The 13,429-nt window shown below is 44.2% G+C and overlaps 1 protein-coding gene across 6 annotated transcripts in view; it reads right to left on the minus strand.

The window, feature by feature from the left end:
- Window positions 1–13,429, minus strand: part of LOC109869766 (IQ motif and SEC7 domain-containing protein 1) — a 220,219-nt gene that overhangs the window by 46,040 nt on the left and 160,750 nt on the right. The window contains exon 1 of one of the 6 annotated variants that reach the window (XM_031803738.1): window positions 4,884–5,276. The exons of the other annotated variants lie outside the window; for them this stretch is intronic. Coding sequence (XP_031659598.1) covers window positions 4,884–4,948 — 65 coding nt within the window. The 5' untranslated portion in view covers window positions 4,949–5,276. Of the gene's footprint in view, window positions 1–4,883; window positions 5,277–13,429 lie in introns of those variants that run through there. 6 annotated transcript variants of the gene reach the window in all.

Raw genomic sequence — 13,429 nt, forward strand, 5'->3', positions numbered from 1 at the left:
AATTCCATTTGTTTTAAACAATATAGCTCAGTATTGGTTTTATTTATTTTATAGTATTTTTTGCTCCTCTTTGTCAAGACTATGTTGAGCTTGGTGTATGACAGAATGTCCTTCCTTTCCTCGTTTAGCCTTTTGTACTTCACTGGAATTAAGGAAAAAAGCTCACCAGACACCATAAGTCATGCTGTGGCATTAGAGCCCATAACCCCCACCCGTCACCCTAACCCTCATACCACAAACAGTGTCCCCTCTCCAGTAGAGTAGACCACCAGCACATGTTCTCCAAACACAACAAAAACAGATGTTTTCTCTCTCCACTGCCAGCCAGTGACTCAGAGAGCTCATAAATACAAACACAAACTGTGGTCCACAAAGACGCAGATGTGTAAAAACGTTTCGGAGGTCAAAGCTCAACAGACCACACAGCAACATGGCTATAAACAACATTCAAATTAGGGTCGCAAATGTACTGGTAGTTTACCAAAGCTACCGGAATCTTCAGTAATTTTGGGAATTAACAGAAAATCTATGTCAATCTATCGTAACTTCTGTAATTTATACTTGAACTTAAAAACATGTATTCATATATATACACTGAACAAAAATATAAATGCAACATGCAACAATTTCAAAGATTTTACTGAGGTACAGTTCATAAAAGGAAATCAGTCAATTGAAATATATTCCTTAGGCCCTAATCTATAGATTTCACATGACTGGGCAGGGCTGCAGACATGGGAGGGCATAGGCCAACCCACTTGGCAGTCAGGCCCAGGCCCAGCCAATCAGAATGAGTTTTTCCCTACAAAAGGGCTTTATTACAGACAGAAATACATTTCATTATTCCATATATTTTACATGTGATAAGGCCACACAGAGGGTAGGAAATAATTAGACACCTGTGATCACCTAAAGTACCCAAAAGGGCCATTAGATGTCTTGTGATAGATTACAAAAATAATTGAAAGATACCACAAGCCTAATTGAGATACATTTCTCCTTTCAGGTTCAATAATGAGAGCTAGTATACAGAAGCAGATTGGAATTTACAGTGTAGTACAGCTGGAAACTGGCTAGCTGAGCCGGCCAAGTTAACTGACGGGATCGTTAGGAGAGTTTCCAGTAGACGTTATGTAGTTGACATCGGCCTCATCATAGTCGTGATTTTTACTACTTTAATTCTGACTTCTTAATTTTAACTGTCTCCTACTTTAGTTTCAGTGGCCAAGCTAGCAGGAGCGTTGGCACACCGTCTAATGACTGAGGAATGACTGTCTAGACAGAACACCAGTCCCAGGACCAGTGTTTGCTTTTGTATTTATGAGTCACTGGCTGGCAGTGGAGAGAGAAAACATCTGTTTTTGTTGTGTTTGGAGAACATGTGCTGGTGGTCTACTCTACTGGAGAGGGCACACTGTTTGTGGTGTGAGGGTTAGGGTGACGGGTGGGAGTTATGGGCTCTAATGCCACAGCTCTAGGAATGGTGTCGGGTGAGCTTTTTTCCTTAATTCCAGTGACCACGCAGTCTCTGGTGCAAACTATCTCCTCATCTGCCTGCAGCAGCATTGATACGCACCACCATTCTGTTGCATCACGCAGTTGTACACCACCGCCAGCAGTCTGTACCGTTGACACCATGCAGGATGGGGCCATGGACTCATGCCGCTTACGCCAAATCCTAACTCTGCCATTAGCATAACACAACAGGAACCGGGATTCGTTGGACCAGGCAATGTTTTCCACTCCATTGTCCAGGGTTGGTGATCGCGTGCCCACTGGAGCTGCTTCTTCATGTATATAGCTGATAGGAGTGGAACCCAGTGTTGTCATCTGCTGCAATAGCCCATCCGTGACAAGAACCGACGAGTTGTATGTTCCAAGATGCCATTCTGAACACCAGTTATTTACCTGTTTGTGGCCCGCCTGTTAGCTTGAACAATTCTTGCCATTCTTCTTCGACCTCTAATCAACGAGCTGTTTTCTCACACAGGACTGCCGCTGACTGGTTTTCTATTTGTCGCACCATTATCAGTGAACCCTCGACACTGTCGTGCGTGAAAAGCCCAGGAGGTCGCCCGTTTCTGAGATACTGGATCCAGCGCGCCTGGAACCCACGATCATACCTCGCTCAAAGTTGCTTAGGTCACTTGTTTCACTCATTCTAAAGTTCAATCCAACAGTAACTGAATGCCTCAATGCCTGTCTGCCTGCTTTATATAGCAAGCCTGGCCCACGTGACTCACTGTCTGACTGCCTCGATTCCTTATTTTCCTTCTCTATGCTTTACTTCCCATTGTAAGTGAATGAGTCATTCCGCATCATGATTGATTTACTGATTAAAAACTCTTATAGGGGTTGATTTTTTATTTGACTTAAATTGTATTATTCAAAAAATATAAATTCTGTATTAAACTAAGAGCCTCACAAGTATTCATGAGCACAGGACGGATGCAGTAAAGAACGGTCTCTTTTGAAAGAGATGGCTTGGTGGTGGTGCATCATCAACAGACCACTCACTCAATATGGCCGTCATCCACAAAGCACTATAGGCTGCTACAGTACAGTCCTCACCCCACCAACGTACAGGCCCAGTCAGACCTGGTGCTGGACGCCTGCTGTCTGAACCTGAGCCTGCCAGTTGTCATGTGTCTAGCGATGCTAACAACCAGACAGTCATTCTCTCAGTAATTAATAATTCAATTAGCCGCCGCACCACACTCCACACCTGCCCTTGACGATCCAGCCATAAGAGAACAGCCCCATCAGTCAGTCACAGCCAGTGACTCCACAGGAATGCCCTTCAACTCATGACAATGGGCAGAAATACAGCACACATACATTGTGTTACAGCCTGAATTTAAAATGGATTAAATGGAGATGTTTTGCCACTGGCCTACACACAATACCCTATAATGTCAAAGTGCATATATGTTTTTGACATTTTTACTGATTCATTCAAAAGGAAAAGTGGAAATGTCTCGAGTCAATAACTATTCAACCCCTTTGTTATGGCAAGCCTTAAGTTCAGGAGTAAAAATGTGCTTAATAAGTTGCATGGACTCACTCTGTGTGCAATAATTGTGTTTTACATGATTTTTGAATGAATACCTCACTTCTGTACCCCACACATACAATTATCTGTCAGGTCACTCAGTCGAGCAGTGAATTTCAAACACAGATTCAACCACAAAGACCAGGGAAGTTTTCCAATGCCTCTCAAAGAAGGTCACCTATTTGTAGACGAATATCCCTTTGAGCATGGTGAAGTTATTATTACACTTTGGATGGTGTATCAATACACCCAGTCACTACAAAGATACAGGCGTCCTTCCTAACTCAGTTGCCGAAGAGGAAGGAAACTGCTCAGGAATTTCATGAGGCCAATGGGGACTTTAAAACAGTTAGATGGCTGTGGTAGGAGAAAATTGAAAACGGATCAATAACATTGTAGTTACTCCACAATACTAACCTAATTGATAGAGTGAAAAGAAGGAAGCCTGTAAAGAATACAAATACTCCAAAACATGTATCCTGTATGAAACAAGGCACTAAAGTAATAATGCAGAAAGTGTGGCAAAGCAATTAGCTTTTGGTCCTGAATACAGGTTTGGGCCAAATCCAATAAAACACATAACTGAGTACCACTCTCCATATTTTCATGCATAATGGTTATGGGTATGCTTGTACTCGTTTAGGACTGGGGAATTTTTCAGGATAAAAAAAACAGAATGAAGCTAAGCACAGGCAAAATCCTAGAGGAAAACCTGATTCAGTCTACTTCCCACCAGACACTGGGAGATGAATTCACCTTTCAGCAGGACAATAACCTAAAACACAAGGCCAAATCTACACTGAAGTTGCTTACCAAGAAGACAGTGAATGTTCCTGAGTGGTCTAGTTACAGATTTGACTTGAAACTACTTGAAAATCTATGTCAAGACCTGAAAATAGTTGTCTAGCAATGATCAACAACTGATTTGACAGAGCTTGAAGAATAATAATAATAATTCAGAAAATAATAAAAGGGGCAAATGTTGCACAATCAGGTGTGGAAAACTCTTAAGAGACTTACCCAGAAAGACTCACACCTGTAATCGCTGCCAAATGTGCTTCTACAAAGTATTGACTCAGGGGTGTGAATACTTGAATTAGATATTTCTGTATTTCAATAAATGTGAAAACATTTCTAAAAACTTGCTTTCACTTTGTCATTATGGGGTATTGTGTGTAGATGGGTGAGAGAAAAACAGACATTTAATCCATTTTAAATGCAGGCTGTAATAACATTTGTATGAACACTTTCTGAAGGCCCTGTACATGTCAGTTAGACTGACACTATACTGTAGTAGTATTGATGTATCACATTCTGTAAAGCTGCAAACAATATATTCAGTTATGCAAAGAGGCCAAGTGAAAATCGCCTATTTTAATAAAAGAAGAGGTGATATCGAAATGGCACACCCCACACCTATGCAATTCGATTAAGTTGGAGCACAGAATTCATTATCGTGAACCTAATATCTCAACTGTAAGATAACTACTGTCATCTATTCTGGCTCATGTAATGTGGATATGCTATGCATGTCACTAGAAAAGCACTATGTTAAGAACGTGAGACACATATCAAAGCATGCATACAGAGATTGTGTTGCACAAACAAAAGCACGCAGACACACACACACACACACAAAAACACATTTCTGTTTAAGAAACATTGTGCCTGATCACTTGCCATACTAGCCTTGTCTAACCTTACCCGATGACAAACAGATCAGGAGAAAATATATGCACGCACTCACGCACGCACGCACGCACTCACTCACTCACTCACTCACTCACTCACTCACTCACTCACTCACTCACACTATACCACCCTGCCTTACCAGCTGTCCAGCTCCAGCTCCAGTAAGGACTGGGTCTTCTCTGAGTTACAGTGCAAACACCACATGCTAGCTAGCAGTCACAAGACGAGGTGCTCCAAGCATTACCAGCCATCTCTCCCTGTTACTGCCTATGGATCCCTCTCAGATGGGACACAGTGCCATCGCCTAGCCCTCTAGGTATAGCACTGCATTAGCAGCATACAGTACACTCCCATTGCTTTGCCTTCTCAAGGCAGTTCCCTATGGATGTATGGCAGGCAGGCGGGCTAGCAGTGATTGCTAGGTGGCAGAGGCAGTCAGTATAGCCACTGACAGACGAATGGAGGAATCTTTCACTCACTCTTTCCTTCCCCCCCCTCTCTCTCTCTGTCTGTCCTCAGCTCTTGAGGCTGGCAGGAGTGTGTGTGAGGTGGAAGTGGGGGCTGGTGGGTGGAGACGCTGGACTGTTAGCAGTATGGATGGAGGCGGGAGCAGGGAAGGGGGTGTGTGTTCTGTAGCTAGGGAGAGGAAAGGGGATGGAATTCCTCTAGTAGAACGCTGAGGGGGGAATACAAATGACCGACCAACAAAGATAAAATAAAGTCATGCTATCTGAGGGAGGGGAAAAAACATGGAGGGAGAGGAAGCGAGCCACGAAGGGCACACAGAGAGAGAGTGAGAGGGGGGAGAGGGGGGGGGAGAGAGGAGAGCAAGTGGGGGGGGGGGGAGCGAGAGAGGAGAGCAAGAGGGAGGGGGGGGCGAGAGAGGAGAGCAAGAGGGGGGGGGGGCGAGAGAGGAGAGCAAGAGGGGGGGAATGAGAGAGAGAGGAGAGCAAGAGGGGGGGGGGACGAGAGAGGAGAGCAAGAGGGGGGGAATGAGAGAGAGAGGAGAGCAAGAGGGGGGGGGGGCGAGAGAGGAGAGCAAGAGGGGGGGGGCGAGAGAGGAGAGCAAGAGGGGGGGAATGAGAGAGAGAGGAGAGCAAGAGGAGGGGAATGAGAGAGAGAGGAGAGCAAGAGGGGGGGGGGGGGGGCGAGAGAGGAGAGCAAGAGGGGGGGGGGCGAGAGAGGAGAGCAAGAGGGGGGAATGAGAGAGAGAGGAGAGCAAGAGGGGGGGGGGTGAGAGAGGAGAGCAAGAGGGGGGGAATGAGAGAGAGAGGAGAGCAAGAGGGGGGGAATGAGAGAGAGAGGAGAGCAAGAGGGGGGGGGGGGAGAGAGAGGTAGAAGCACCTCTATTAATATAGTCTTTCAGGGTCCAGCACTGAATGTTTGCATATAAACAATGAGGAAAAATAGGAAGAGAGAAAGGTCTTTCTTAGTATGAATTTAGAGGCTCCTCCTCTCCCTCCCTCCATATCTCTAATGCAATCCCAAAGGATATAAGAGCTACTGTACAGTCCCCCTGCCTTTCTGTATCGGTATAGCCTCTTAGTTTCTCTATTCCTCTCTCATCACCTATTCTTTTCACTTTCCCATTTCAAGATGTACCTCCCACATTCTCTGTAGTGTCTGTATTCAGCTCTTTCAAGCTCTGTCATGGATGGAAGATAATGAAGCAGCACATAGAATGTCTCCCATTGCACCATAATGGACTGAGTGTGTCAGTCAGGCATGAGCTCCAGTAGATACCCTTGCCTGTGATGGTGCTGTGCTCTCTAGGCTCCTTAAGGTTGACAGGACAGGGCCCGAGAACAATTAACCCAGTAAGAGAGGGGATTGGGGTATGGGGGGAACAAGGCCAAACTGCCCCCCAGTCAAGGGTATTTTGGGGGGATAATGACAACAGGCACCAGAAATATGGGGAAAATGGTTCCCAGATGAGTCGGGTTTACTGGGGACACCAATCACTGACGTGCTCGTCTCAGGAGGAAGGTGGTGATTTCCTCTAATTACAAGCCTGAACCCTGGGCTTCCCCGGGGAGAGAATTATTGCTTCCTTTGGCCCCTTTTCATCTGGGACTTCAAACGGAAGATTGAGAGAGAAACAGAAAGAGGGAGGGAGTCAGAGAGACACAGAGAAAGAGAAATAGAAGGAAGCTCACAAGGAAAAAAATGTGCATTTTTTTTACCATGTGTGTCTGTGAGCCTAGCTGAGTGGCGGGTGGGGAACATAATGGTTATAGAGACAGCAGATGGCTGTGCTGCTGCAGGAGGAGGAGGGCAGACTGACTAAGGAGCGATTTCAGACGGAGCAGAGACCCAGACCCGTAGTGCTGCTGAAGCCCCACAGCTGACAACACATTGTACAGCAGCAGACACCCAACTCGATTGACAGGAATGACCTGTCACGCAGTCTTTCCATTGTTTAGAAGCCCTGTTTAGTTACGACCCGACAGTAAACAAAACGCCAAGAAGGAAAACGGTATCAAAAACCCACAACTTCTGAAACGGCTTTCAATCTATTTTACAGGCTCATTATGTTGTAATTCAGACGTGTTGGTAAACCCAAGGCGAGAGCATCTAAGCGTTCGCCGGTATTTTGAAATGAGTCCAGAATATTATCAAAGCCCCTCGGGCTGCAGCGGCAGTCAATACTTTCATCACAAGAGATACTAAATAAATAAACACAATCCATGCTGACATTCGTTTGGAAGGGAGATGTGAATTGATATGAGGGGAGGATTTCATTACGGTCTGGTGGTCCAGTGGTGAGATGGACAGCTACATTATCAGAGCCACTTAGATTTGTTAGGAATGATTACAGGTCTGGAGAATATCACTTGATTTCATATGGCCGATTAACACTTTTGGGGAGTGAGTTTAATATGCAAGGACAAGCATACGGCCTCAAGCAAGCGGAACTTTTGGTAATATCTGTATAAGATCAGGACTGGCTCAGTGTGGCTCAAGTTCAACATTATTGGAACCATTTATGTAGGACCTCAATTGAAAACATTGATAAGCAGTTTGTCACGTAGAGCAGGCCAGAAGGCTATACTGGAGAACCTGACCTCTATCACATAGAGCAGGCCAGAAGGCTATACTGGAGAACCTGACCTCTATCACATAGAGCAGGCCAGAAGGCTATACTGGAGAACCTGACCTCTATCACATAGAGCAGGCCAGAAGGCTATACTGGAAAACCTGACCTCTATCACATAGAGCAGGCTAGAAGGCTATACTGGAGAACCTGACCTCTATCACATAGAGCAGGCCAGAAGGCTATACTGGAAAACCTGACCTCTATCACATAGAGCAGGCCAGAAGGCTATACTGGAAAACCTGACCTCTATCACATAGAGCAGGCCAGAAGGCTATACTGGAAAACCTGACCTCTATCACATAGAGCAGGCTAGAAGGTTATACTGGAAAACCTGATGGCGGAGACGCAAAAGTTATTCTGTGCTTCAGGGTGTTTATTTACATAGTGATTCCGGAACAAAAACAACAGTACTGACATCAAACATATACCTTATGAGCCAGAGATTTTTTTTTTTTTTTTTAAACAACAACAATGCTACACCATCCACAGCTCAATCCAAAATGCCTCTCCATGAACTGAAAGAGAGGCTCCTTTTGTAGGGCTAGCCCCTCCCCTCAGAACAATTAACACAAAATAATTAAGCAATTACCTAATCAAACCTACATTTTCCATTTAACTAAACATACTAAAGTATATACATTGCAACATGTTTTTTAAAACAATATCACCACATAACATTTACAAAATGACATCACTACTGACGGTGTCTTTTAATATACCCATTTACATTAATGAGCCATTTGGGACAGGCACTACAAAGTCAGCCCAATTCCCTTTGGTCAGGTCCTTATCCAGCATACCCGGAAGCTACAGAGATAGAGACGAACAGAACAAACAAACAAACAAAACACGCTCATCCACAACATAGATAAGTATAACGCATCTTACTTATACTACAAATGAACACTGACAAGTGTGAAATGTATGTACCAAGACAGAACTTAATCTCCCCCTGAGATCATGGTGTTTGACAAGGATTGATACCTATAACCTCTATTTCTAGTTTATATTAATGATCTGCTTCAAAACTACCTTTTCAAATCTTTTTTGCTGATGATACAAGTGTGTTCTTCCCCACAGAAATGTCAACTATCTCACTGAATAAACTGCTGAACACATCCAAGCACTGTTAAAACTGAGTACAAGGAAAGTGAACAAATATGTATTGACTTTAAACACTGAACAAACCCTCTGTGTCTACCTCCTGCTCCATCTCTCTCTTGCTCTGTGTGTATATGTCGGAAAACCTTCTATATCCCCTCTGCCCCTCTCCAAGCGTCTGCACAGCTCTCTCCATGGGAATGATGTCATGGTTGGGAATTCCAACAGGGGGCCCTGTCTGTGCTCATAAAAACCCCTCGTCTCCCCAGCTCACTGCACATGGCCTGACTGAATTACAGCTCCCAGTCCATCACCCTCTCCTGGCCTTGGCAAGAATAGCGGGTCTGGGACATCACCACTTTATGGCATATTTTGTCTGAAAGGTTAGTAGCTTCACAGACCATTTCCATATTTCAGTCTAGCACTTCACGAATAATACTGAGTTATGAATGCCTTACATTCAGAAAATGTTAGAAAATATAAATGAAAATGGAAAAGTGCACCTAGCTACAGTGCTGCAGATTCCTGAGACCTCCAGTGTTTTTCCATTGAAGCGATAGCTAGTTTCCTGGAGACCCACTCACAGAGATTGTATTGTATACAAAAGAGTTGTGCTGCACTACTCTGTCTACATTATGTCTTGCACCATTTCTCATATCTGCGTTCTTGGGAGGCCAAGCCAAAGCCAGTGAGCACTGCACCAGAAAAAATGATAAAAATCTGACTATCTGTCCGGTCTAGAAGCAATTAGCTTGGTGATGTCATTGTTTGATACGGCAGCATTTTAACAGAAGTAGGGGCCCGGGATATTTGGAGTGAATTGTTAGGAACTCGTTCAAAGTAAGAAACAAACACATTTTTTCTGGGGAATAAAGGATTCCTGTGTCTAATCGGGAGCTGGAAGCAGATGTATAAATAGGTTGGACTGACAGTAATGAAAGGATATGCAGCGTTTCTCATCAAATCCCATCCTGGCTGGCAGCGATGCCAGAACAGATGTGTTACCTCTGGATCTTCAGGGAACCATCAAAGATCATCAGACACCAGCTAGTGATGTCTGAAGGGCCTGTCTTAAAAACGTGTCTCTACATCCATTAGTAATGCCTGAACTCTTTATTTAGAATAGGGAAGCGTGGCAGTCATGTTGTACGGTACCAAAGAATAGGAACAATATATTGTATGTGACAGTAAGCAAAATAGACGGGCTGCTTCTCCTCCTCCTGTTTCTCGCTGCAGCAAAATAGCAGTTTGATTGCATCAATTAAGAAGGCAAATAATTTCTTTAATTGGCCGCCAGCAGCACTAAGGTTATTCTTATTTTGCACACAACCAATTATGCAGAGAGGGCTGCTACGCCGAGCTCTCTCTATTGATGATCTCCCAACCTCTACTGTGCTGCTCACTACATTCACTGTAGTGAGCAGATAGTAGAGTTAAATGGACAAGAATGGAAAGGCGACACAATTCAAAATAAGTCAAGTCTACCATGCAATCCTAGGCCTGTGCGTTTGTACATGAGTTCTATTTTTACTGCAACCATTTTGTCAGTAACATAAAGAGAAAAGAAGAGACCCTATTTTTCCTGTGTTATTGCGAATAAAATGCAGCCGTGTAAAGTGGAGCTTTGTTTGTCTGTGCATAAATGTTTACCCTCCAGTCCTCTTTACCATATTTCTCTGTGTTCTCTCTAAGCCCCACCCCTGAACAAAACCACACTACAACACAGTGCTGCCATGCTGAAAACAGAGCCATGTGAGATCAGAGGTGACACACTACACTATGGTAAACACACTGTCAGAGAAATGAACAACACACCACTGCCTCTACCCACAGAGAACTGGTACTGTGGTACAATACCTCCCACTGTAGACTGTGGTGCTGTTGTTCTGTACATTACAATGACAGATTACAATCTTCTGGTAATGCCACATTTTGCAACAAAATGACTAGTAGAATATTGGCTTTCTCTAATGCTCAGTGATGATATTACACTGCAATGGGCCTACTTGGAGGGCAAAACAAGGATATATGACACAATACTAGTATTACCTTCCCCTTTCCTTTCCAGTTAGAGTATCCCTCATGATCAGCCATGACATACAGCACTGTGCTCAGATTACCAACTGAGTGGCCACTGAGAATATAAATACACAAGATGGCAGCTGGAGTGCATGTCATGGCTTTGCCTCCGACCACTGAAACAGGCTAAATAAGGATTGGGGTGTAGTAATCTGATCTCAGATCTGTGGTTAAGGGCTAGTGACACAGAGTGCATGACACAGCTGTCCCATAGATAGACACACAGGTCCTGCAGTGTGCCTCTACCCTCCAGATTGATAGGGCCATCTGCTGGCCAGAACTGACATTGGAGTCATCTCTGTTGTCTCTATAAACAGTCACACATAGCGACCCTGAGGGAGAGCTGAGCTATGACCATGATGTCATAAGACAATGAGGTCAGCCATCTCCGTGACCATGGAGTGAGTAGGAGGGAAAATGGGGTCAAGAGGTGAGACAGTTATTGAACGATTCAAGGGATGGAAAAAGAGACTGACCTGCTTTTACAGGGCATATCTGTCCATGTCATGTTGAGGTGGTCAATTGATATGACCGCTTATGATTCACAGAATGCATGATGTTTATTTATGTTGAATTTAATCAAAACATAAAATACCAAACATGCAGGCCAAACAAGTCTCATATTTTCTGGGACTGGAAAATAGAAGTTCTGTTACGTCCGTCGTTGAATGAATGAAACCAAAGCGCAGCATGGGAAAGTGTTCATGATATTTAATACTGAAACACCGACAAAACAACAAAATATAAAGCAACGTAAAGTTCTGCAGGGCTATACAGCAAAAACAACATCCCACAGGTGGAAAACAGGCTGCCTAAGTATAATTCCCAATCAGACACAACGATAGACAGATCCGCCTGATTGGGAACCATACCCGGCCAACAAAGAAATAGAAAACTAGAATGCCCACCCAAATCACACCCTGACCTAACCAAATAGAGAAATAAACAGGCTCTCTAAGGCCAGGGTGTGACAAGTAGTCAGTTGCATTACTGCATCTCACAACAACAAAAGGTGATGTAAAAAAAACAGCATCAAAAGGAACCAACATTTGCTGTAAATTTCAAACACATTTCAGAAAACTTCTCGACTTCCCTTCCGCAGCCAAACACTGCGGAGCCCTTTGAACCAAACAACAGCTCTGTGCTGACATCTACTTGCTGGTCTAACGACACCATGGTGACCAATCCATCATCAGTCAGACTTCCAGTCTGTAAAGCGGAGGCCAAACGTTGTAAAAGACGCCTCCCTTGCCTCTCCTTCCTTTGTCTGGCTCCAAAATTGATTTTCAAAGGCTTTGATACATTGGTGGGTAAAAACTGTCTGCTTCTGACGGTTACAAAAATAGTTTGAAACCTGATCATCTATATTCCAGACGTAAGCTGTGTGAGTGAAATGCTCTTAATATAATAACTGGCCTGTTTGTTTTGGGCGATTGACAAGTACATCTGTCTATTAAATCAAATCAGACACACAAGAGCAAAGTGTAATCTAATGATGGTGTTGATTTAACAAATTGACTGTACGGCTCACAATAGCATCTGTTGCCAGTTGAATTAGTTTGCATTATTGGTCAGTCGTATCAGAGATCAAATACTGTGAAAAATACACAATTATTTTTGTAAGGATGTACGTACGACGTAAGTATTACAAGGAGGTTGAATAGAGTAAGCGAGAAAGAGAGGGAGAACGTGAAGCAGAGAAAAAACTAAGGAGGGCAGTGGGGTGAAAGGGTCAAAACAACACCTCAACAACAAATCCTCTTCATCCCTCCTCCCCACTCTCTGTCATCCGCCTAACCCCCTCCCTCACTCACCTCCCCAACCACATCCAGCTAATCACTTCTCCAGACAAGACGTTCCCTCTGTGTCCTGTTCTCCCTCTCTCTATAGTCTGCTCTCTCAGCCCTGGGGTTCTGCTGGAAGCCTGCTAGATCTACTTACCTACTGTGTGCTCCCTTGCCCTCGTATGTCCTGGCCTGGTAGTACCCGCTGTATCTCTGTGGCATCCGAGACCCGCGGCCAGAGACACTGGTGCTATTGAGCCCAAGAGGAGCACCTCCCTGCCCCGCCGTCTGCATTGGCGCTGCCCATTGTTTGAGTTGGCACGGGGCATAAAGTAAGCCTTTCTCTTGCTGCCTGCCGCATCGTACATTTTACATTTTTGATTAGGGACAGAAAAAACAAGGTCTGCCCTGTGGCGAGGCTAGGCGATGTGTCAAGCTGTCAAATTGCCAAATAATATATATTATATACTGGGTGGTTTGAGCCCTGAATGCTGATTGGCTGACAGCTTTGCTATATGAGAGCGTATACCACGAGTATGATAAAGCACAATTATGTTGGAAACCAGTTTATACTAGCAATAAAGCATTATGGTATATTGCCAATATACCACGGCTAAGGGCTGT

The sequence above is a fragment of the Oncorhynchus kisutch genome, linkage group LG24 (genome assembly GCF_002021735.2).
Source record: "Oncorhynchus kisutch isolate 150728-3 linkage group LG24, Okis_V2, whole genome shotgun sequence".
NCBI classification, from domain to species: Eukaryota; Metazoa; Chordata; class Actinopteri; order Salmoniformes; family Salmonidae; genus Oncorhynchus; species Oncorhynchus kisutch.